This window comes from Calonectris borealis, chromosome 14 (genome assembly GCF_964195595.1).
Source record: "Calonectris borealis chromosome 14, bCalBor7.hap1.2, whole genome shotgun sequence".
Taxonomy (NCBI): Eukaryota; Metazoa; Chordata; class Aves; order Procellariiformes; family Procellariidae; genus Calonectris; species Calonectris borealis.
In genome coordinates this window covers 6,133,962-6,157,957 of record NC_134325.1, presented here as the reverse complement: position 1 = coordinate 6,157,957, position 23,996 = coordinate 6,133,962, and the positions used below count along the sequence as shown (strand labels likewise).

The window sequence follows — 23,996 nt, the reverse complement described above, 5'->3', positions numbered from 1 at the left end:
CACAACGTGACATGACAAGTTAAGTTTTAGACAGTATGAACGAGCAATTGCTTCAACACCCTCAGAAGAAAATAGTGTCATAATAAATCATTGCATTTGCTCATTGGTGGCAACAAAATGGTCAGGTATGTATTAGCACTTCTTAATTCGTAACGTGTTGTCCATGTTTCTTTTGTGTTTTAAAGGGGCTCCGCTCTCCCGTACATCCTAACGTAGCTTTTTCTCCCCCTCTAGAAAGGTTGAAACTAATATGGCTTTATTGGCTTCCATGTACGTGTGCTAACATTATCAGTAGAGCTCAAGAACTCCTTGACATTCATTTCAAACATAAGGCTTCGGACTATATTCAGGCAGCCTTTTGAATACTGGAAGCTCTTGACTGTTCCTGCAGGGCCAACAGTGCGATTTCAAACCTTAAATGCTATATTCAGTGATTACAGCTCACTTTGTTGAGTACCCTGAAATTCTATCCCTAAGCCACTCAGTTCTGTGAAGAGAAATAATGAAATTTGAGTACCAATTTAATTTTGTCTTTCATTCTCTTCAAAAGTGCCTGTGGGTAATTTCATTTTATGATCCTTAGTTCCGAGAGCCTCATTTCCCCTCACCTTCAGTCAAAACATCACGTGTAATAGCAGATGCCCTGGGAGTTGGACTAATGATATATCTTTTGATACTGGCAATATTGTAGCAGATACTGTTCTTGACACATATATTATTTTCTGTAAAAACTTTCTGCAAAGTCATTTAATCAGGTGTCATAAGAATGCATTATATTAGCCAGAACTAGTCACTACTCATTCACTGAGTTAAGGGGATCCAAGTAGACAATATTTCTATTCTGTAGGCTACTGGAGCTACTAAGGGTAATTTAAGGGGGAAAAAAAAAATCACAAAAATGCAGCTGCAAGTTCTGAAATCTTCAGCAAACTATGAAAATTAGTATTATTCAAAGGTAGGCAAAGGGAGAATGTTGTAAGTACTGTCAACGCAGTGAGGAGTAAAATACAGGATCAAGTTGTTCATTTTTTTTTCAAGCTTCCCATATTGGGATTAAAGATTTCATAAACCTTCATAATATATTTCAGAAAGAACAATCTCCAAAGAACCAATGTGTTATGTAAGTAAAAACATTTCACAGAAAACAGAAACAACTAGTAATCTAAGAGGAAACTCTGAATATTATAATAATGCAGTCTATTGGGTAATCTCAATCCGATTTCAGTGTTAGTCACGTACAAAATTCTTGATTCCACTTACAAACCAAAAAATAGAAGGTTTTGTTTGATTGTCCCTACACTAGAAACTTTCCTTTAGAGACTTTTCACATTTGGGGCCAATTTAATTGAGAAGTTACAAATGGTTTTATTCTTGTTTTACAGCTGGGGAGCACAAAGTTGGAGATGCACCAAAACATCCTGCGGGAGGTGATCAGCCTTTACCACCAGGACATGTCCAAGAACCAGCCGCTAGAACTGATCAAGTTCACCCTTAACCACTTGTGCCTCACCTTTATAGCATCTTTGGGGTTTTTTTTGGGGGGTTGGGGGGATGGGGGGCAGGAAATCAGAGTGAAACATGAACTCTCCACTTTCTTCCCGAGGTTGTAAAATCATTGGGAATGTTAGAGATGAAGTATCAATAAGATTTGAATAATAAATTAAACTACTTTTCTCTCCAATGCATCAGTAAGAAACACAATAAGGGGATCATTTAGAGGCTATAATGGAGGAGGGAATTAAGGAAACTTAATACTAAAGGTTTTTATGGCCAGGGGACTGAGCTGCTGAACTCTTCTCTTACAAAAAGGGAGGAGATGTCTGCCCTTCTGTGTTTAGGCATGAACCAGAATCTTCTCAGAGAGGAAGCAGGGAACTGCCTGAATGTCAAGTTAGGTCTAGTTTTATGTAGAAACTCTTTCCAGAAATGCTGAGAAGCAAAATATGGGGAAACAAAGACCATAGATAAAGGCCTATCATTTCCAGCACTACCAAACCCTTTCTTCTTTGAGACCAAATAAAAATCAGACTTCTAATCCTTAATCACAGAAAATTTGCATTTTCTAAAATCTAAACACAGCAAAGAATTATGTGGAACAGTGAATATTTTTCATGTTTACAGAAGCCTAAGAATTTCACTGTAAGCCTTCAAAATGAATGCTGTACTTCTGGTGTATGGATCTGAACCGTCCTCCTTGTTGAGATTAATTCTGTGTAGCAGTTGAATACTCAACTGGCTCTTGGGACAGTACTTTTGTCCCTGTTTCTTTCATCAGGTGCCAGCTGATCTCAAAATTTTTCATGTTATTAAGTAAACTTTTTATGTTGATGGAAATATTGTGCAAAACAGAACAAGACTCATTGTCTTTTTCTGTACAGATTATCCTACCTCCTATGATAATGCCAGATTTTTCAAAATGCACCGTGTGCTTCAGAAATCTCTTCTCAGACATGAATCTTTGACTCGTTAAGAGTCTCACTATTAACTCTTTATTATCTTTCAGCAGTTGGTGTGAGTTTATGAAGTGTCCTAAAACAGGGGTGCTACTTGATTGTATTATTTTGGTATTGAACCAGGATAGGTCCCTAATATTGTAAGCCAAGATTTTACATGAGTAAGTTGATTTTCCTGTGGGTGTCACTATAATGTTGAAAAGTTGTGTGCTTGTCCTCGCTTGTCATTCATTTCAGAATGAAAGTATCCTAAAGTATAAACCCTGTTAGGGTTTTTTTGTTTGCTTGGGGTTTTGTGGGGTTTTTTTAAACATGGATTGTTCTGATTGTATCATGCTGGCTTTGAACTGATACACACACACCTTGGCAAGGATTCTTTGCATTTCCTTCCTGTTCTGTGGCTAACTGCTGACAGTGTCATTAAAGGAGATCATTTGGGTTTTGAGCAAAGAAACAGAGGCAAGCCTCTGTTGTAGAAAGATGTTCTTTTCAGACTAAGACTTGAATATTTTAGACAAACTCAAAAAAGACAGGAGGCAATTACTAACGTTTTGTATTGACATTTGGGAAGTTTCTCACGCTGAAGAACTTTGATTGATAGAAGCTCAGTGTATTCCTTCCATGTTTAAGGCTTCTTTCATCAGGACTGAGCACATTCTTGTTCTCCACACAATATAATAGAACTGGCTGCCGGAAGAAATTAGGTTTCCTTATCTGTTTCATCTTGTTAGTTGTCATGTCACATTTTCTTCATTTATACCACGCAAACAATTGGACTTCTTTTACCTTTTTTTTTTGTTCTCTATGCAAGTGGTTCACATTTTAATTTAGTTTCCAAAACCAGTGTCTCCACTGTTTGTCATTTCCATGCAATTCTAACATCAGTTTGATTTTGTCTCTGTCAGGAGACTAAAATACCTTTCAACAGCTTCATCTGTTTGCTAAGAGACCCAGACATCCAGACTAACAGAGTTTCTCAGTGCACAGCCCTGGCTTTGGGGTTTTAGCTTGATAATGGGTAACAGCGAGGAGAAAACAAAGGGGGAATTATTCAAACGTCATGGAAAAGGCAAGGGGAAATTTTTTTTGTGTTCTCCCCATCCCACATGAAAGTTTACAAAGGACAAATGATACAGCCACAGATGTTTGTAGAGAATCAAGGACTGAAACCTTTGGTGTGAAGGCATTTCTACCATACAAGTCATTCCCTCAGGCTATATCTGCCTCCTAACAAATGTCATTATATGTAATGACATGCTTTGTAATGTAATGCTCAAGCTTTGGTTTCAGTGCAACCTCTTACATTTTGATTGTAAGATCCTGACTCTCCCTGCTGTTGGAGATGGGCATTATATCCCCCTTATCCCATTTACTTTGAAACATCCAGAGTTTTGTAAAGAACTGTAGTAACTTAGGTGCTGAACTCAGCTTCTGCACGCCACGGTGTAGTGAGCGTCAGTGGTGACTCTGAGGAAGCCGCTTGTGAGAAGCCAGAGTTTTCACTTGTTGTTTCATCGTGAGTTAGCATTAGCAAAAGTTCCTTGTTTTGCATTTCAACTAGCCACTGAGGTGCATTCAGTGTAAAATGGTGTGCGTCTTTCCTTCAATTACTGTCCGATACCTAAATGTTCTTGTCAGTGTTAATTTAATTAGTAGGCTTGCAGTTTAGCAATATACTACAGACTTTCTGTTCATTTTTTAGAAGTGGAAACAGGCAGTTTTTTAAACCTTAGAATTGGTGATCGGGTTTATCTCTAACAATAATCAAGATTTAGTCAAACTGACAATTATTTGCCCTAAATTATGTGGAAGTCAGAGCCTCAGTCCTCAGTAACGCTTAAGGTATTGAACTCCTACTGAACATGTCTTAAGTTTGTTGCCTAAATGTTTTTGAGATGAGAGCCCAAGTTACAACTTCGTGCTCATCCACCCAATTCAAAAATCTCATATGTGTGGGTACCTGTATCACTCATTCGCGACAATCACATGTCCACAAAGATAGCAACGACTGAGTGGATGTTCTTTCAAAAGATGGTCTGTCAGGTCTGGTCTATCGACAGACAATGTTCACCCAATACTGTCCATCTCGTCCTCCTCTGTAGAGGAAGGGTATCATTCTTCAGGTCCAGGCGAAAAGAGGTCTCCCTCTCAGTGTAATAAAGTCACCAAACTATTTTTGTAGATCAATTCTGAAGTGTGGTTTAAATAAGAGTTATCTCACTGTGAGGAACATCTGCCTTAGAGGTTATGCAATGTGCTGAAGGCATGCTTACACATGAAATGTTTAGCAGATTTGTTGCTTTTTAATGTGTTTGTAGTTTTCAATGCTGATGTCTTATTTCAATTGGGTTCTCTCTTCCATAAAAGAGACTAAAAGTATTGGCCACTAAAAGCATGTTTCTGCCATGGTACTGATTTCTCAGGAGCTTTTTAAAGTTGAAAAAAAAATATTAAACTAAGCTTACAGCTAAGTGCGGAAGTAGAAAGCTATAATCACAGATAAATAAGGGACTGGAATATCACAGGCACCAGTGCTTTCACCTTTACTCTGCTTTTCATTTAGGAGGTGATTACAAGAAAACAATGTAACATCATACAGACACCAGTTCCAAGACAAAGATGCAGAGATTTGGTTTTGTACTTGGCTGGGATTTCGGTAGGAGGATGAAGGGGTAAGATTTGATCAATGTTGTACAAATTCATATTCTCCAGTGCAATATATGTAGGAAAAAAAAAAAAGCCCCGCTCCGTACTTTGTATAGATTAGTTTTTAACTGGATTAAACTGAAACTCAGCTCAGTGACAGATGTCTAGTGTTTTATTTTAAGCGGGTGGGAAAGAGGTGGGTTTAGATCTCGTCTATATGCACAACTTTGTATTTCTGCTTGGAGGCCCTTCCTGTTTGCTTTCTGGAACGATGTGAAAAGGAATTTATAAAAAGATATAAGTATCTTGTGTTCTTCCCTGGCACCAGCTGCCTCACTGCAATAGCTATTCACTAATTAGGTACTTGGATGCTCAATTTTCTATATTCATAAAAATACAAACCCAACTAATTAAAATGCTACTGCAACAGCATTACAAACTCTTGACAACACCACACACTACCTTGACTTGTTCACATTCAAAACAGAAATCCCAGAGAAGGTGAAGCACTCACAGGTTTAGTAACAGATTTTGCTATAGGTTGCTTTCTTTTTGCTTACAGATTTTGCCTTCAAAGTCAGGTGTCAGCCATTGCAGGATGTCAGAATGGCTGTGGCAATGTGTCTCTTGGGGAGATCCATATCCAGCCGCGTTAGACTTTTCCATTTTGTAAATGTATCTTGATTAAGGATATTTTGATGTATAGTGGCATTTTGCAGAGAAGTGAAGCTCTGAGCAAAAGTAGGTAGCAGATGCCAGGAGCTGTCACTAAGATTGGCTCCAGAAGTACTTCCTTGTTTACATCCTCAAATATCTGTTACTTACTGAAATTAAGAGGTAGTTGTACCAAGACAGTGAAATGAGAGTCCCATTGAAAGCATAGCAACACTTACTGTAGTTTAGTTATGTTTCTAAAATGTAATCTCTAGCTTGAGTCCTATTATTTACACATCCACAGAGAGCAAATATCAAAACCATCTACAGTTGCCCTAATGTTTTCTAATGGCTTAAAAGCTATACTTGCCAGAATCACTTTGTATCCAATAGAAACACTTTTTATAATTATACTATCCAATATTATGCTAAATAACAGCCTGCACAATATCAATGGGGGAAAGTAAATTTTTTCAGACACCCAAGTTTCTAAACCTAGTACATTTTTCAGTGACAAATGCAGAGATAGAGCAGTACTACAAAGCTGACCTCTCCATTCTTCACACCTTTTCCATCAATTCAAGAAGCTGTTAGTCTGAATGACTACACAGCGACTGCTGTTCAGTCTCTGTTGGAAATGATTTGTATTTACTCAAACATGCATTTCCTTAACACATAATAGCTCACAGCTGGTATCTTCTAAGAATCTGCCCATAGAGTCATTTCTGTGTTATAGGAGGTGATGATGCATACAATACACAGAGTTTCCCCTCTAATATCTCATTTCACTCCCTCTCCCACTAGCTTATCATTGCTGTTAATACTACATTGAGAAGAGGACTTCAATTTTTGTGTTCCCTCTCACCAGTGACACTGGAAAAAGTAGGATGGAGGTGCAGGCAGCCCTCCACCTCCACTGTGCATCATACCAAGCTACCCTGCTGCATGAATTCAGAGTCCACCTAGGAGGAGAGGATGAGTTATCCAGCCATGGAGCCCTATGCAAACTTGTACGTATGGAAATTTCCACAATCACAGAAAGACATTAGATACTTCAGTAGCAATGAGTGAAGTTTCTAAGCCCACGTCTATTCCGCGGGCTGTCAGACCTTGCTGGTGCATTTAGTACCATGGAGAAGTGACACAACATCTATTATAACACACGATTTTTCACATGATCAGCATGTACAGTTGCATACTGTTTCTTCACTAGAGGGAGTCTAAGACAAGGATTACTGAGCACTTTTAAAAGCTAATTAAGCAGCAGAGTGGTGGCATAATAAAATAGCATGTTGAAAACTGAATAATCCCTCAAAAGCCTTCAAAAAGGCTTTTTTTTTTTTCTTTTACAAGAATTCTTTTCTTATATTATGCTGTTTCCTTTTGAAGAGAACCTGAAAGTGCAAATGAGCACTAAGCTAATGATGCTTTTCTTGAATACAGACACCTCTGTACTTGCTCTCCAAGGACAGTACACCACAACTGGGTAACAACAATATGAGAATCACTTGGTATTTAAAAACCCAAGATACTGACCAGGAAAAGATACGTTTACATTTATAGCTAGAAACAACAGTCCTCCTAGAGTAGGATTCTACTTGTTAGTGAAATAAAAAAAGGCAATGCTGCACTATTTCTGCCAAAAATACAGCTGGAGGAAACAGGATTATACAGATGCCAACTCATTGTCACTCCTGATGCTGCTCAAGGAACAGCTTCTTTGGAAGTAATTGGTAAGTTGTTTTATGTTAGCATTTTTTCCCCAGGAATTCTAAAGGTAAAAATTGCATATATCAAAGCCAGCTTAAGGATGCCAGTTCATTCAATCTCTGAAGCTCCCAGGGAAGTGCAATCACCAATGAATAGCCGGGCAAACTAACAAAAATCATGATGTTAAATATGAGAACTGGGATAAAGGAATAGGGTGTTGTCATCAAGGCATGCCTTAAGTTTTTGTTCAGTTTCCCTATATCTCAATCTTAGTTGTCCGTGTTCAACGTTAGGCTGCTTACTACACATAAAGCCATGGCTCATTTTCAACTACAATAGTTTTATAATTCTTAGTCTAAATACCCTCTTCCTATGCATTTTATTTTTTAGCAAAGAAAGAGGAAAATTAAGTGCTGTAAATGTTCACTTATTTGTGTTCACTGAGTATTACAAAATTATCAAGAACTTAATAAATCACATATGCTATTCATAGTCTAAATAATCATCTGTATTTTAATTTTCTACTGTGTTTGCAGTACTCAGGCAAGAGAAATAACCAGCCAGTCATCTGCCCTGATGGCTAGATTTAGTTCAATCTACAGGTAATTACAATATCATCAGAATAGGCTTTATTAATTTATCTATTAATTATTTACAGCTCCCAGGTTGCATTTTAGTTGGCTCAGTCTTTGGATTAACAGCTGCCTGTCTTTTTGTTGGACTGATTGCTTTCCTGTACATTAAGCACTATAAACCACGTAAGTGGTTTCAAGTGTCTAAATTTCTATTTTGATTGTATTACAATTTCTACATTGAAAACTGTTTTTGCAAATGATTTTATTCTAAGGCTAATAGGAGGGATGAGCAACTACAGCCAGCACTGGAATACTCCTTACTGCTATTGTGATCTTTAGCCACTGCTCCCAAAAGCAATGCTCACATGCTTTTGTTCCCATTTCCTTAAAAGCAATGTTTTCATTTGGTACTTCGGTGGCTGCAGGCAGGCTGGCGATTGCTAAGCCATTTGTGCTGGTACGTGGCACTGCAGACCTGACCTGGCTGGATTCAGGTTGGATCCTGCGGCTGTCTGACCGCCCGCACGGCACCAGCCTCAGAGGGACAGGCATCACCGGTCGGCATCATACCCATTTGATCTCTGCCAGCTTATACATGCTCTGTCGTAGCTCATCTTTCAATCTGGACATGGCCTAAATGTTTCAGATGTCCCTCAGGCTCCTCAGGACAAAGCTAGGGTTGCATCAGTGTTGCACCAAATATGCACAGAGCATTTTTAAAAATGTATTTTTAAAAAAAAAAAACCAAACAAACCAACCAACCACCAACAAATTGCATCATCATTATGAAATAGGGAAAAAAATAGTGCTGGGATTAGCTGGAATGCATTCACATACTGCCACAAAGGACTAACTGAAAAGATGCAGTTTGACTTGGAAAGTGGCTAATACACGACATCCTGCTCATACCTGATGCACATGTGATCAGTAGAATTCCTAACTGCTTGATGATATGGTTTCTTCATTAGTAAAATGAAACAGTGACAAACTTATGCATCTAAGTAACCCTTTCACAAACAAATTCATGCGGAAGAAACTTTGGAGGCTGGCTGGCTGTAGCTGACTGTACAGTCACATATCTGGCCACAGTGGTGGACTAAACATTATTTAAAAAATTGCAGCTCTTGAATCAAGAGAATTTAATTGCATGTTTTAAGCAATAAACCAACAAAATATTTTTATGCATTATCACAGTGTAGTATCTAAATCTTTGTAAAGGGAGGAACCAACTTGTGTTTATGAGTTGAAATAAATAAAAGCTAATAGGCAGCCATTTGCACTGTGTAAATGCAGCTCAGCTCTCACATAGCTGTTTTCCTCAATGCTGCCCAGAAGCTGGCTGCAGTCTGTCCAATGCTTGGGGAAAGCTTCTGGGGCAGCTCCCGCCACTGGCTTCCCAGCACTCTCTCAGCTGGAGAGGGAGGACGTCATCTGCCCACAGCTGGCAAGGAAGGGGCAAAGCTGCCCTGCGATGCAGAGGGCAGCCTCCTGCCACATCTCCAGGGCAGCAGAGAAGACCTTTCTGGCGCAGCATCGCCTGCCTGGACAGAGGCAAGGGAGAAGCAAGCTGTGTACCATTCCAAGCCCCTCCTGATAGCATGCATACTGCTGACTGTATGTAGCTCATGCAGGAGAGAGAGAGAACAATTAGTGTTCATTTCTTTTTCTTGCTCTTTTTAATTTAATGTGCACCTAGAAGCAAACGTATCCCTTTTTTCCTTACAGTTCCTCAAAAAATACTAGCGTTCAAAGGAAGCATAGAAATGAAGTATTTGGAAGAAGCTGTTTTGAATCACCAGATTGTGGGCTTTCATCCCAAACCATTAATACTAAACTTTTTATCTGAAGTATCCACAAGAGAGAAAGGTACAAATTTTCTTCTGGTGTAACATGCAATGTAACACACAACATAATGCTGCAAGAGAAGGGAAAGCAATTCTGCTAAAGGGCCAGGAGGATCTGATTTCAGTTTCAGGCGCACATAGAAGAGAACGGCACTTTCATGGCTCCACACACTGTTCCTGTTTCTCTAAATGTATGTGAGCATGACAAGGCAGAGCTTTCTCTCAGAATCATTCATGGCACTCTTAAGCAGCATCCTCTTGAATAGACAATGCCACTGACTGTCACAGGTAAGCAAACTGCTTTGCCATGCAGTGAGGGTATGGTTTAATTTCTGGAAGACAGTAGCTGTCTGGATTTACAGTTGGTAGGGCTACGACTGGTGTTAAAACAGATAATTGTTCAAAGCAAGTGTCCACTTTAGGACTCCCAAATTTTCATCTCCCTGTTACAAGGATGGGTGTTCTTTGTCTCCAGAGCTGTGACAGTCATTTCTTCTAACTCAGACACCCTCACATGAATACACCGTTTCTCCTATGTGCTCACATAGGATTACTCTTACTAATACTGTGTATTTTCTCCAAATAGCTGTCTTATCCGCTACACTCCATTCTCCAACAGCTGGTCATTCCCCTTCCAGGCCCTCAGGAACTATGAGGATGCAAAACACTTCCCTAGATCTTATTTGAGATGTCTGTACAAAGTAATGTACAAAAGAGATATTTCTATATTCAGCCAATAAGACTGACTGTCTTGAATTTTCTATATCAAATTTTATACCTGACAACATCAAGAATTGTATGTACATATCAGAGCCTCAAAGACCGGATAGAGTTACCTGAAGTCAACCAAGTAATAAAAACTAATATTGGAGAAAATTAATTATATTTTTGTATGAGCAAACTACAGTTCTCTCCAAAGGTGTCTGACAATATTAAAATATTAAGATGTGAGGTTTTTCATCCATCAACTCAATACTGTGTAGAACAAGCCTTTCAACTCAAGCTTGCAGGTGAACTGTATTATTTTATTATTGTTTGTTATCTCTTAGAATTTAGTTTAAATTTGGGTACTAGTTCGCAAATACTCAAGCTTCTTTTAGTGTGGCTGGATAATGGAGTAAGACACCTCACAAAGTTATTAGAGGCATTGGAGTCTTACCTAAAGGAGATTATATCTTTAAGGAAGTATTTCTATATGTCAGAATAATGTGGAAAATATCGAATTTTCCATCCCACAGTTATGCACTGAATGAGCTATAGCTACACCGTAAACTTTAAAAATTAACTAACAGAACTTTCCCCCTATAACTCACTAAGGATCAAATCAAACCTGTCAACTAATGCTGATCAGTAATTTGTTTTTATTTAAACTGTTTCAGAAGAATGAATGAAATATGAGTGCCAGCACACCATTTTAGGCAGGCATTATCTGAACTGCATCCAGATGTTTTTAAGTCAGTAAGAAGACATCTGTTGAATTTAGCACACTTTGGAGTAGTTTCTCTGAGAGTCAGTGTGAAAACCAGTGACAGCTGAATATTGAGTAATGACAACATACTAAAAATTTTGTGGACTGGTGTAAACTTGGCAGTACTTTTTAATACAAGACTGCAGATTTTTCTGTGGATACATTAACTCCCTTTATCATAGGTCAGTATAAGATTATTACTATTATAAATAATTTTATTTCTTCCTACTTTGTAGAAGAACCTAACAGGGCTGCCAATAAACTGTCTCTGACTGCAAATCAGAGCCACACAGAACCCTCAAAGTATTAGTTTTAAAACAGAACAAAACTATAAAGACCATTCTGATAATATCATTCCTGAGCATGATTTCGCCTCACCAGGCAAACATTACTGGAAGGTATGGTAAGTGACAGGATGGCTTACGCAGCAGCTGCACGCCCCTATATCTCCTACAGGACTCCAGGTTTGGGATCAGCAATGTGTGTGTAGAAGAGGAAGAAATAGGCAGGATGTATATTGTCCACCACCGCCGAAGAAGTTGTCCCCAAGTTAATCCCAGTAGTTGTTAAACAAAGACCTTTTTTGATATGGAAGTCACCTGAAGGAGGCAGTAAGGGATCTCTGGCAGTCCAGACAGAGGTTCACAGAGATACAGAGAAGGTTTTTGAACACACGAGTTTCACTTTGGGCCTGCTCAAGGCCAAGTTCAAACAAGGGGAATAAGCAGGCAGGGAGTCTTGTATTTGTACTAGTCTCTTCAGATAGTTATTTAATGTTCCTGGACATCAGTGAAATGTGAAAATTACAGTTTTAATAGTAGAACACAAACCACTCAGCCAACATTTATGGAGTGGCTTTGGTGCCAAGACCTTTATCCTCTTCTCTCTGAAAAAATAAAATCAAAGATTCTGGTTCATCTAGCCAAGAAGCCATTACCACTTTGAAGATAAAGTGCATTACTGCACATCCAAAGGCTAGCGTGGATGTGACACGTCAGTGCCGTGTATCTGGAAGGAACAGAAACGGGGTGAGTTTAGTTACCTGGTTTAAGGGACTATTCCCAATTGAGGAAGAAGTAGAAAATAAGGACTGTGAGGGTGGATCTGGTTTCATCTCCTGTGTAACTTGCAAAACAAAATAGCAGAGCGAAGAATGTAGGATCAGATGTGAGGTTTCTACTGAAGATGAAACTTCTGAGGAAACCTACATTTTAAAACTTAATTGAGCTCCACTTAACAAAGGAAATGCGCTCTCTTCAGTGAAGACAGATCTGCACGTAACAGTAGAAACACTTGTGATACCGTTGAAATATCTTGAATGGTGGTACTGTAATTTAAGAGTTCTGACTGCGGGTCACAGGGCTATGGCATGCTGTGGAACTTGTTATTTCATTTTTTTCCTTAAACAGATGCTGTTCAAGAGTACAACACAAGTGACATACTTTTCAGGCTATGTACAGTAATGAAAAAAATAAGTAGGGGAAAAAAAAAATCAAATAAAGGAATCACAACTTTGCCGCCATTAAAAAAAGGAAACATGAAAGAACAACCTTTCAAACTGAATGATCAACTATGACTATTGAATGCCTCCATTTGGTAAAGCAGGTAGATTTTAAGGGTAAAGATTTCAGCTATGGATGGCCAGACAACACTTAATAGAAGAAAATCTGTGAGAAAATAATGGCTACCGCCTACAGAGATATTTCTAAAGATAGATACTGCCTTTGGAAAAACATCTGTTCACTGCCTATAATTCTAGATAAATTCCCAGCAAGCATGAGCTTTCTCCATGGTTGGTGAAACCAGCCATTAGTTCTTTCAAATCAAGCCACCCTCATGTATTCAGAGATCAGCACACCCACAGAGTGCTAGTCGTCTTCTAAAACATCACTGGGGACGGCTGCATAGGGAAGCTGCTTTACCCTCAGGGTCAAAATTTACCATCATTTTACATAAGGAAGCTGCTCTCTGGGCACTCTGCTCCAACAAAATCTATACATTTTGCAAGAAGAACACTCCAATCTTCCTGCTCATCTCACTACTCTTCTTCTCCACCCATCCCATGAAAGAAGCATTATCTTGTTAACATCTTTCTCAAGTTTTAAAGCTAAAGTAGAGCTAACACCACTGGAAAAATGCATCTGGGACAACGACAGGGTGTGCAAAATACTGTCCCCATTACTTGTATGCATTCACCAGGAAACAGCTAGAACTTAATCATAGAATTATTTAGGTTGGAAAAGACCTTTAAGATCATTGAGTCCAACCATAAACCTAATACTGCCAAGTCCACCAATAAACAATGTCCCTAAGCGCCTCATCTACACATCTTTTAAATACTTCCAGGAATGGTGACTCAACCACTTCCCTGGGCAGCCTGTTCCAATGCTTGACAACCCTTTCAGTGAAGAAATTTTTCCTCATATCCAATCTAAACCTCCCCTGGCGCAACTTGAGGCCATTTCCTCTTATCCTATCGCTTGCTATTTGGGAGAAGAGACCAACACCACCTCTCTACAACCTCCTTTCAGGTACTTGACAAACAGGGCAAGCTGATCTCAGACCATGACATAAACATTCAAGTCATTCAAATGCCTCAGCATATAGGACTACACAATATGCACAAGGGCCATATTCTCTCCTGCTAGAGAAAAGGAAATAAAACAAAATTTTTACTCACAAGGCACAGGAAGAATTTCCCAGGAGATGCTGAAGCAGAAGGAGACTTTTAACATAGAACATGGGGAACAGCATCGCTGTTGCAGCAAAGGCACCATCAGGGACTATTTGGATCAGCTGCCCACCCCATTAACCTAATAGAGCCCAACCCTAAGACAGAAATCCTGGTGCTAATGAACTCCCTAGCAAGCTCTCTTGGATTTGAAGGTCCAGGATTTAACTGGGGGCCTGATTTGAAGCTCATTGAATTCAAGGGCTCCAGCTGCTGTCATTGATGCTCACTGTCAACCTCTGTGCCTCAGCTCTGCTCAGGAATAACATTATTATGACTATAACAACAACAGTGCTATTTATACACTATGCCTACCCTCTCTTGGGCAGAGAAGACATAAATGCAAAACAATAAGCAGGTATTTGCCACTTAAAATAGCACATGAACAAGGAACAGCCAGGGAAGGAAAAGGGTGGCTCTCACCTCCTGCCATAGCACATGGCAGCCCTACTCCCAGCTCGGGGCCTCACCACCCTCACGGCAGCAGGGGCAGAGGGACGGGATGGAATGCTGGATGCCTCCTGCCAGGGCAGGCCCCAGCTCCTGTGAGGGGAGGAAAGAGGAGACATGTTCCTCTGCAGGGCCACCATCACAAGGCCCCTGGGCCCCCTCCAGTTCAGATGGGATTGATTATTTAAGGCTGCTCAGCTTTGCAGTAAGGGAGCTGGTTAGGAAACCTCTCCTAGAATTGCCATCTGCATTTAAACTCAATAAGTAAGTCAGGCACAAAGGTTGACAGGGGCAAGTAGCGAAGAGGGGTTGCAGGTTCTGATTTTTGAAAATTACTTTTAAACTGAGTCATTCCCCTGTGATGATTCTTTAAAGTCACACTATCTATTAAAATAGGGGCGTAAGCCAGAAGAACATGCAGCATACCATCCTCTGTAGGCACCCAGCAATGCTAAGAGCAGGATGGAGGCAGCGGTATCTGCAGCCTCTCAAGAATGTCTTCTGCTCTTTTAATAGTTCTCCTTGGGGGGTGTGGAGGTTTGTATCACATATCTTTCTCCTGTTGCTGAATCAAAAATAGTACACTGAGTCATTTTTTACAGGCAGCTAGACAGTCACCAGCCATGTTAAGCACACATCCCACTGCCCGCTCTGGACCAGCTTACCCAAGGCTTCCTTCACACAAGGGTCTTCTCACCTCAAATAGCAGCTTTGCTTGAGTAAGGTCTGCAGCACTCTTTAAATCCCTCTTTCTGCTGCAGCACATGCTTTCAACATGGCAGATTATGTCCTTTGATCCAAAAATCCACTGAAATGGGTGGGAATTTTTCTACGGCCTTCCAGGAACCTTGGGTTAGGGCTGTTGTGTTTGAGATGTCCATCTTGGAATGGGGCAGCTGGCCCTGGATGAATGCAGGGCCACACAGGAACATACACTGCAAAGAGAATTGACCCTGCCCATTTTTAGTGGCAACACCAGCATGACTTTGAGCATGGGGAGAGAGAAAGGTGTAATCAGGGAGCCTAAAATGCAGTGATTTGGAACCTCCTTCTTTTCTCCCTCAACCTTAACCTGAAGAGCTAAACCACTTTCCCTTCCACAGGGACCTGTAAAAAGAACAACAGGGAATAATATACGGTAGTTTATTAATATCTAGTTCCTAAGAATAGATATTGCCATGCTTTGTACAAGGAATCACTGTGAAAGTTGCAAGCTAGGCAATTTCACAGAGGTTTTTGTGTTTCTAATATCTATTTTATTTTTGTTTTTTATTTCCCAAAGCACTCTTGTGCTTTATCCCAAATGAAAACAGTCTGTGCTAGCAGACCTACAATAATTACCTTTAGGGGCGACGGATGTAAAAAGAAAGAGTGGAAGAGGAAGGAAAACATGAAGAAACAAATTTGGTTTTCAAAGAACTATTAATTATTCATTAGATTGATATTATTGACTATTAATAAATAACTAACCAGAAGAATCAGTCGTCACAAAGCCCTCCTAACACTGCTTCCAACAGGGCTCTGTTGTGACTTGTACCTTGCTCAACATGCAGCAATATTTACTGGACTGAGCAATGCTGATCACGCCCAGCCTGCAGTCTTGCCTTACAGGGCAGACTGAATTTTGACATTGACCCCGTTGCTGACTTACGCTAGCATGAGAACTTTGGCCTTGTTAGAGACTTCTATACCAGCCTCTCATATCTGCTTTTTAGGTGTCCCGTCTCTCATCTCAGCATTGTCACACCTTTGCTGGTATGAAGGGCTTCAAAAGAAAATAGGTTATTACTTCTTGGCATTATCTTCCCACTGTGTCACTTGTGGATTTTAAATGTATTTATTTTGTGTCGCTGACCCTCTTTTGCCTTAATATGCAGCCTCTTGAGTTCACTTCTGGTTTGTATCTATTTTACAGGGAGATTTTTTTACTGAAGTACACTGCCATAATACTATATCTATCATGTGCCTTGGGGGATAAAGAGACAAAGTCAGACCTTGTTATACTCTAATTTTTGTATGTATGTCACTTGATTTCATTAGAAAATGCGACATGAAACCGATATGCCCAGTGGCTATGTTCTCACCAGCAATCACTACAAGTATTTTAAAACTATGGTATATAACATAAGTGTTCTCCAGTCTCTGTTTCTGATTAATAAGCTCTGTGATCCTTCTGTCCATGCAAACAGCTTAACAAACTCCAATTCAAATGCACTAAACAGTGCGAACTATGCGTATAAACTGATAATGGTCTCTGGACTGAAGCACATGAAAGGCAATTCCCAAGGACACCGTTGGTTCCACCACACCCTAAATTCAGCAATGGGTCGCTGCAAAACCTACAGCTTCCCACTTCTTGTGTCCATGTCCTCCCATCGGTCAGGGCAAGCCCCGAGCATGCAGCCCCCAGCTTCCCTCACACTGGTTTCTGTGCAGAGGGAATGTGGAGAGGTAGCAGCGGTGGGGGCCACAGCACACTCCCCCCAGCTGCTCGGCAGGACCTCAACTGCAATACCACCTACCAAAAAGCAAGCGTAGGCTAAGAGAGAAAGTTCAAAAGCTCGCTCACTTTGGACTTTAACTACGGAAAACGCAGTTTGCTCGTTGCTAAGAATGAGGACTTTTCTATGTCACATGATAGCACTGACGCCTTCTTCAGGACCTTCCTACAGAGAATGGGGGTGGTCAGCATAAGTACAACTTTAAGAACAATTTCAGATATTTGTGTTCCCAAATACTTTGTAAATGACAAAATGAAAGGATCCTCACAAAGAAGTAATATCCCTAGTACAAAATAAATACACTTATTCTTCCTTGCTCTGCCCCTGAAATGCTTCTGAATATTTTAAATGATGAAAGAACAGAAAAATTTAAAATTACAAGAATCCTGAGATTCAAAATCACCAACACTTTGATTGAAATAATTCACTCTGGTGATTTTAATACTACAAATCCTGCCTTCCTCATAATATTATGATGCCTATTTATTGCAAGAAAATTAGGCAGATACTTGTAAAAGAAGTGACATAAAAGGTGGTCCTGAAAGCAGCCCAGCAAATGCAAGCTGTTTCCTCCTGTCTTTCTCCTCCCATCTCGCAGTGAACAAAGAGAATTTTCTACCTCTCTGTAGCACAGATTTCCCTGAGGGAAAAAGAGGCTTGCATCAGTTCCTGAAAATAGTGGCATGGTAGTGCTACTGAAATTGCTTCACATTTAGGTCAAATCTTGACAAGAGCTTTAAAAATCTACTAGAGCTGAAGAGGTTTTATGCAAGAACCTTAAGGTGTATCTTACACGTTGAAATAAGGCACAAAGGATGCTAAGGAGAACCAACGATTTCAAGTCACTGGAAAGCTAACTCTAATATTTTATCTATGACTCTTGTAAGAATAGAGCAGTAGTATTGTGACAGGTGATAAAGAACAATGAACTTTCAAAGGAACGAAGGTGTCTAGGAGATGCAAATAGACCTACTGTAAGTGCCCCTCCGATGGGCGATGGCACAGAGGCAGTAAAAGGGAAAGCTGGAAAATAATGTGACAATTAGACTCAGTCTTACAGAAGAAATTTAATCATCAAAGGCATTTAATCATTCCCTATTTTAAAAACTTGGATTTTTTATGATTACAAATGTAAAATATGCCTTTCAAATTGTCTTTGCTGACTACTTGTTAATGCCAGTTTGATTGTCTTCATTGTGAAACACATACCACATTTTTAGAGCTGTTCACAGAATAGTATCGGTGCATTGGGAATTTGGAAAATGAACAGGCATCTATTCTCTTAACTGGCAGTCTGATAATGCTGATACAGGTCTTCATAAAACTGAAATACATAAATATTGAAAATATAACTACTGTTTTATCATTTTAAAACAACCTTTGATTTTACCCCAACATTATTTCACTTTATTATAGATGCCTGAAAATATTCCATAGTCAATATGGAAGTTTTGTCATACTTTTGAATGAGTTTGTCATATTGTTACACTGACAAGGCATCAAGAATTTGCCGTATTATTGCCACAAACCATTTCAGGTGTCTGTCGTGAACTATGTAACACACAAGAACTTGATACTAGAAGCTCTTTGAATCATTAAGTTTGACAGTAACTTGGTGCCTCTCTGCACAGCTTGTGTAACCAGATGTTGGATCAGTTCTGTAATGCTTATTTAGGTTTTATTTGGACAACGTTATCTTTTTACTTGAGTGGCAGTTTGCCCTGTTAATAGCACATTGTAGTTCATACGGCTGCTATCTCCTAATAACCCTGCATAGAAATAAAATTGCTGCTGTTACTAATATCCCCAGAGAGAGGATTTGCAGGAGTGTGCTAAGGGGAATTGCTCCTATTGCCACTGTGGAACTGAGGGGTGAACATGGCTCCTTCGTGTTTGCCTTCGTGAATTCAGCTAAAAACCAGGGCAGGCACCGGCTGTGCAGGAAGGTCAGGACGTAAATGGAAAGGGAATCGTTTCCTCAGCAGGAGTATGTTTTGTGACACAGCATCTCAGAAGTGACCATGCTGTCTTACACATCACCCCTTTCCCTAAGCACAAAAAAATGTGTTTCTTTTACAAAAGGGAAAGGAGTGAAAGATTTTGCCTACTGCATGCAGATATAATTTCAGCATTGCCCTTTCATTTAAAATATCTAATTCTATTTATATTCCGTGATTACCTAACAGAATTCACTCTGACCTAAGGAAGAGATTAATTTTATTTTTACTGGGTATCCTATTGCCATGTGGCTCTGGAGAGGGAGGGGATGTTGCTTCTCTTCATTTAGACAACTAGAATACAGAATTTTTCCTATTTATAATTAATTTCAGTTGTATGCTATCTGCTACTCCTTTTAAAGGCAAAGCATTGCTTACTACCAGAAATGTACAGTCCAAAAAGGTGTTCCTGAATGTTTTATTTTGGAAGTGTAAAGGATTTTAAAATAAACAAAAGTAAATATTCAAATACATTTCATATTGCATGTGGTAGGAGTGGCTCCATACAATACAATATGGATGAAACAAATCTGTCTTTGAGACATGGAGTATAATACATAGACACTTCCAGATCCGGTCTTGTGTCATACATAACGCTGCCTGACCTTTTTGTTATAATTTAAATCCAGCCTACTTTATTAATTATTAATATTTTATTTTGCTATATTGATTGTTCAAGTTAGAAAAAAAGTTAAAAACTACTGACTTTAGAACACTGCAAGACCGTAAGTACTGCAATCTCTGAAGATAAATATACATTTATTTTTTGAGAAAATATGTCATTACCTGCAGATTAATCAATGCAAAATGATCGTGCAATAGGACAGCCTGAGTTGAAATTTAAAGCTGCGGACCATGATTTTCCTACTCCCAGTGCTGCTTGAAATCTCTCACACCTTTAAAAAAATATAATTAGCTTTAGATTTATCCCACAATAAATAACACCAGAACATACCTTGTGCTACCAACCTGAATTTAAAAAAAAGTGAGGCCACCTCAGTGTTTTGAGTTTATGAGATCTTTCAGACACAAAGCCCTAACACAGTTTCCCAGTCAAAAGGCATCAGGAAGGCTCATCACTTATGGTGAACTTGGGCTTTAGCTTGACAGACCTCTTCCTTATTGTGCCTCTAGGGGACAATGGCATGGTGTCCATAATGCTCTTGTCCTCCTCCAGCTGCCTAGCAGTGCATGAAGGGGTGGGCACTTTCACCGTGTTGCCAAATTTAGAGTAATCCACAGAATATCTCCCATCTTCCTCTGCCACGATGGGCACGAACCTTTGGCCCCAGAGGATTTCATCTGCCAGGTAGGAGGTTCTGGCTTGAGTGGTGATGCCGGTGGTCTCCACCACTCCTTCCAAGATGACGATGATCTCCAGATCCTCATGGTGGTGAAGGTTCAGGGGGGAGATGTCGTAGAGGGGGCTGTTCTTGTCTATCACGTGATAGATAATGAGTGGGGAGACGAGGAAGATGCTGTTGCCCCCCACGGGGTTCTCCATCTGGATGTCAATCTGGTTGAGGGGCACCACCTCCCCCTCCAGGCTGGCAGTCTTCTTCACCACCTGCATGCGGATGGTGGCGCTGATGATCATGCTCTTCCGGAGGTCACCCACCCGCAACATGAAGCAGAGCTTGCCCTCCCGCAGCGCGATGACCGCGTGCTTGCTGAAGATGAGGGTCTCGGCCCGGCGGTGGGCCTGTGAGGTCTTCATGAAGATGCAGCCCAGCATGATGGCATTAATCACCAGCCCCACAATGTTCTGCACGATCAGCACCAGGATGGCGGCCGGGCACTCCTCCGTCACCATGCGTCCCCCAAAGCCAATTGTCACCTGCACCTCGATGGAGAAGAGGAAGGCAGAGGTGAAGGAGTGGATGCTGGTCACGCAGGGCACAAAGCCGGCCGGGGCCCCCGCCACCCCCTCGCCGGGGTCGCGCTGCAGCCGGGTGCTGTGGTCCAGGTCTCCGTGAGCGAAGGCGATGAGCCACCAGACCATGCCGAAGAGCAGCCAGCTGCAGAGGAAGGACATGGTGAAGATGAGCAGCGTGTGGGGCCACTTGAGGTCCACCAGGGTGGTGAAGACATCCTGGAGGAAGCGTCCCTGCTCCCGGATGTTTTTATGGGCCACGTTGCAGGCACCGTTCTTGCCCACGAAACGCGCCCGCCGCTCCCGGGCGCGGTACCGGGCATGATCCGGCACATCCTCCGCCAGCCGGGTCAGCACGTACTCCTCGGGGATGATCCCCTTCCTCGACAGCATGGCTCCCCGCCGCCGCTCCGCCGCTCAGCGCCGCCCCATGCAGCCGCCGCTCCGCCGGGGGCGGGAGTGGGGGGGTGGGGGGATGGCCGCGCCGCGGGGGCCGAGCGGGCGCACGGCGCCGCCGCAGCCCCCGCCGTAGCCGGCCGCGGCAGCGCGGCGGCGGGGAGGGAGGTGGCGGCGGCCGCGGCGGCCACCAGGAGGCGCCGCCGAGGCCGGGAGCGGCCGAGCCCGGTCGGGCTCGGCCGCTCCCGGCCTCGGTGGTGCGGTCCCCGCGCCGGTACCGGCCCCTCGGCGGAGCCCGAAGCGGAGGGACGGGGGTCTGAGGCGTTCCCGCGCGCTCGCGTGGGTGGAGGAGCCGCGCGCGCCTCCGTGTAACGGTCCTTGGGCAACGGGCGCAACGGAAGGCGGTTAAAAACCGTTGGGCGCCGCTCCTCAGCGTCTCCCTGTGGGAAGGGAAGGCGGTGGCCGAGTCCCGGCTTGCTCCCCGGTGAGCGCTGGGTGCTTTTATTTACCTTTCTACCTCAGTTTTGTTTTTTTTTTTCCTGAGGAAGGGGGAGGTCGGGTTTCGGGCCGCGGTGGTGTGAGTGATCCCCTTTCCCCGCAGCTGATTTCTGTAAATATTTGTTCGAGGACAGGTTTGCTGCCAGTACCTGGCTTCCATTAACAGCTGCTGCTTTACAGGTTTCAGGTTGGGCAATTATTCCATGAAATAGAAAACAAAATGGTGCTGGGGATTATTTTAAAGAAAATTTTTAATGCAAAAAAAAAAAAATCCTGAAATTCAGCTGTGTGTCTTTCTGTAGGTAGAATTGGGCGGGCAGTGGTAGGAAATCTGCTTGAAAAGGCCAAGTCCAAGGATGTAATGGTTAAACAGGGACCTGGAACTAAAGGGGCTCATTCCCACTTACAATATTTGCTAGAGTTATTTAGCCTTGGCTAGGGAGGGATTTTTCTGAAAGAAGGAGCTTGTGAAATGATGTAAGCTGTGGCTGCTCGGGAAAATTGCAATAAATGTTGCAAATGAATGATCCGTCCGCAAATGGTTAATCCACCGTGACATGAACTTCCAGGCAGGTATCAAAATCACCAGAAGAGGCCACAAAGGGAGGCAGGATGCTAGAACTTGTGTGTGGCAGTATGATGTCTGTGTGTGTTATAAATGCATACCTGTGCATGGCATATAAGGATGTATCTTTGTGACAAAGATGCGTTATTTAAAAACACTCTGATGTGACTGCTCCACTGTTTAAATAGCAGTATTCTCATTCACGTGTTTACTTACTCTGATTTAAATATTTTGTTTCTATTTCAGTTTAGACACCAAAGTTGTAGAGTTGCTAAAGCATCCTAGGATATTCTGGATAAGAGGTTTTTCTTTAGTGCCTGTGGATTTATTATATTTTTCTAATTGTATGTGTCCATGGACTTTCCCTTCAGTTTTGGCTCCAAGAGCTCTGGTACATACTGTAAGCAGTTATTGGCATAATAACTGGGCAAGGCAATTGCCCACTTGATCGTTGGAGCCATCCAGCTGGAGTTGAAATTAACTTTCACCACCTACAGCTACTCATTGTGGCCCACCTAGGGATTTCAGAATAGTATTTTTAAGTAATCACTCTGAGCTCTCTGAGCAGTCATTATAGGTCTTGTAATTAAATGATTACTATTACTTTAGACTATTTCTACTTTTTATGTATGAATAGTTGCATGTCCTTGGACACACCCGTTCCTTTTGGAGGGGCCAACTTCCCAATACTCCATGCTTTCTCTTGTTCTGTGTCATCTTTCTTGCTGCTTTGATAAATACAACCAAAACGACAACAAGGTGCCCTGGCACCTGGCTGCCAGCCCGCTGAGCTTAGCCAAAGATACTTCCCCTTTCTCTGTATCACTTTGTCTGCTAGACATTTTTTGTGTGCTTGCTGTGAATATGTCACCTGCATCTACGCTTTTACTTTAAGTACATAATTTATATATACAATTTAACTTAAAAATAATGTATTTTTTATACTTTTCTTTCTAAACATTTAAAAAAAAACCCCAAATGCATGAAGTAATTTGAAGATTTACTGTCAAAGGTGTGGTTCTGCAGCTGATGGCAGCTCATAGTTACTTCCAGTGTTTTGAAGTGAGCATAAAGAGGCTCTATAACACCATGCAGTTCATTGGTAACATTTCACACTCTTTTGCAGAGATGGACATAAGGTATTCGGGAGGCAGTCATGCCTCTCATGCCATTTTTCCTTACTCTTCTCCAATCATTGTATTATTCTGTACCTTTTCTTCCAGAGGGCGGTAACTACATGAATGTAGACTGGAAAAAAATGTGTCTGGGAGGAGCGTTTTAAAGGGAAAGGTAAGTTGCTTCATAGTCTGGTGCTAGGAACAACCCATGGAGCCTACTACAGCAAGGGGTGTTGCATGAACATGCTCACCATGTTGGTTTTAGGAAACTTGAACTCTATAGAGCTGGAAGGGTGTTTCCTTGTTTCCGCTTCTGTTCTTTATTGGGACTGTCATTTGCCACTTCTTTTCCTTCACCTCTGAGCACTTGTTGGCTGAGGTGGGACACCAAAGCAAGTGGCTTCTGCTGAAGAATTTCTAGAGCAGAATAAAAAGCAGCCCTGTCTTTGTGGATCAAGTGACAGATACTTAAAAGAAAAAAGTGACAGATCTTCTGAGTGAGCCAACATATTTGTGT

The 23,996-nt window shown here is 41.4% G+C and overlaps 2 protein-coding genes across 5 annotated transcripts in view; one reads left to right on the top strand and one right to left on the bottom strand.

Moving 5' to 3' along the window:
• The window catches only part of NUCB2 (nucleobindin 2), a 34,065-nt gene extending 26,100 nt beyond the window's left edge, over nucleotides 1-7,965 (top strand). For 2 of the 4 annotated variants that reach the window (XM_075162727.1, XM_075162728.1), the window contains one exon: nucleotides 1,383-2,714. In XM_075162727.1, coding sequence (XP_075018828.1) covers nucleotides 1,383-1,495 — 113 coding nt within the window. In that variant the 3' untranslated portion in view covers nucleotides 1,496-2,714. Of the gene's footprint in view, nucleotides 1-1,382; nucleotides 5,126-6,557 lie in introns of those variants that run through there. The other 2 variants (XM_075162726.1, XM_075162725.1) reach the window with 2 other exon arrangements.
• A 12,127-nt stretch (nucleotides 7,966-20,092) lies between these two features.
• Nucleotides 20,093-21,295, bottom strand: KCNJ11 (potassium inwardly rectifying channel subfamily J member 11). Its single transcript, XM_075162729.1, has one exon. It carries the CDS (start codon nucleotides 21,293-21,295, stop codon nucleotides 20,093-20,095), a length of 1,203 nt encoding a protein of 400 aa, XP_075018830.1.
• Between the last annotated feature and the right edge of the window lie 2,701 nt (nucleotides 21,296-23,996).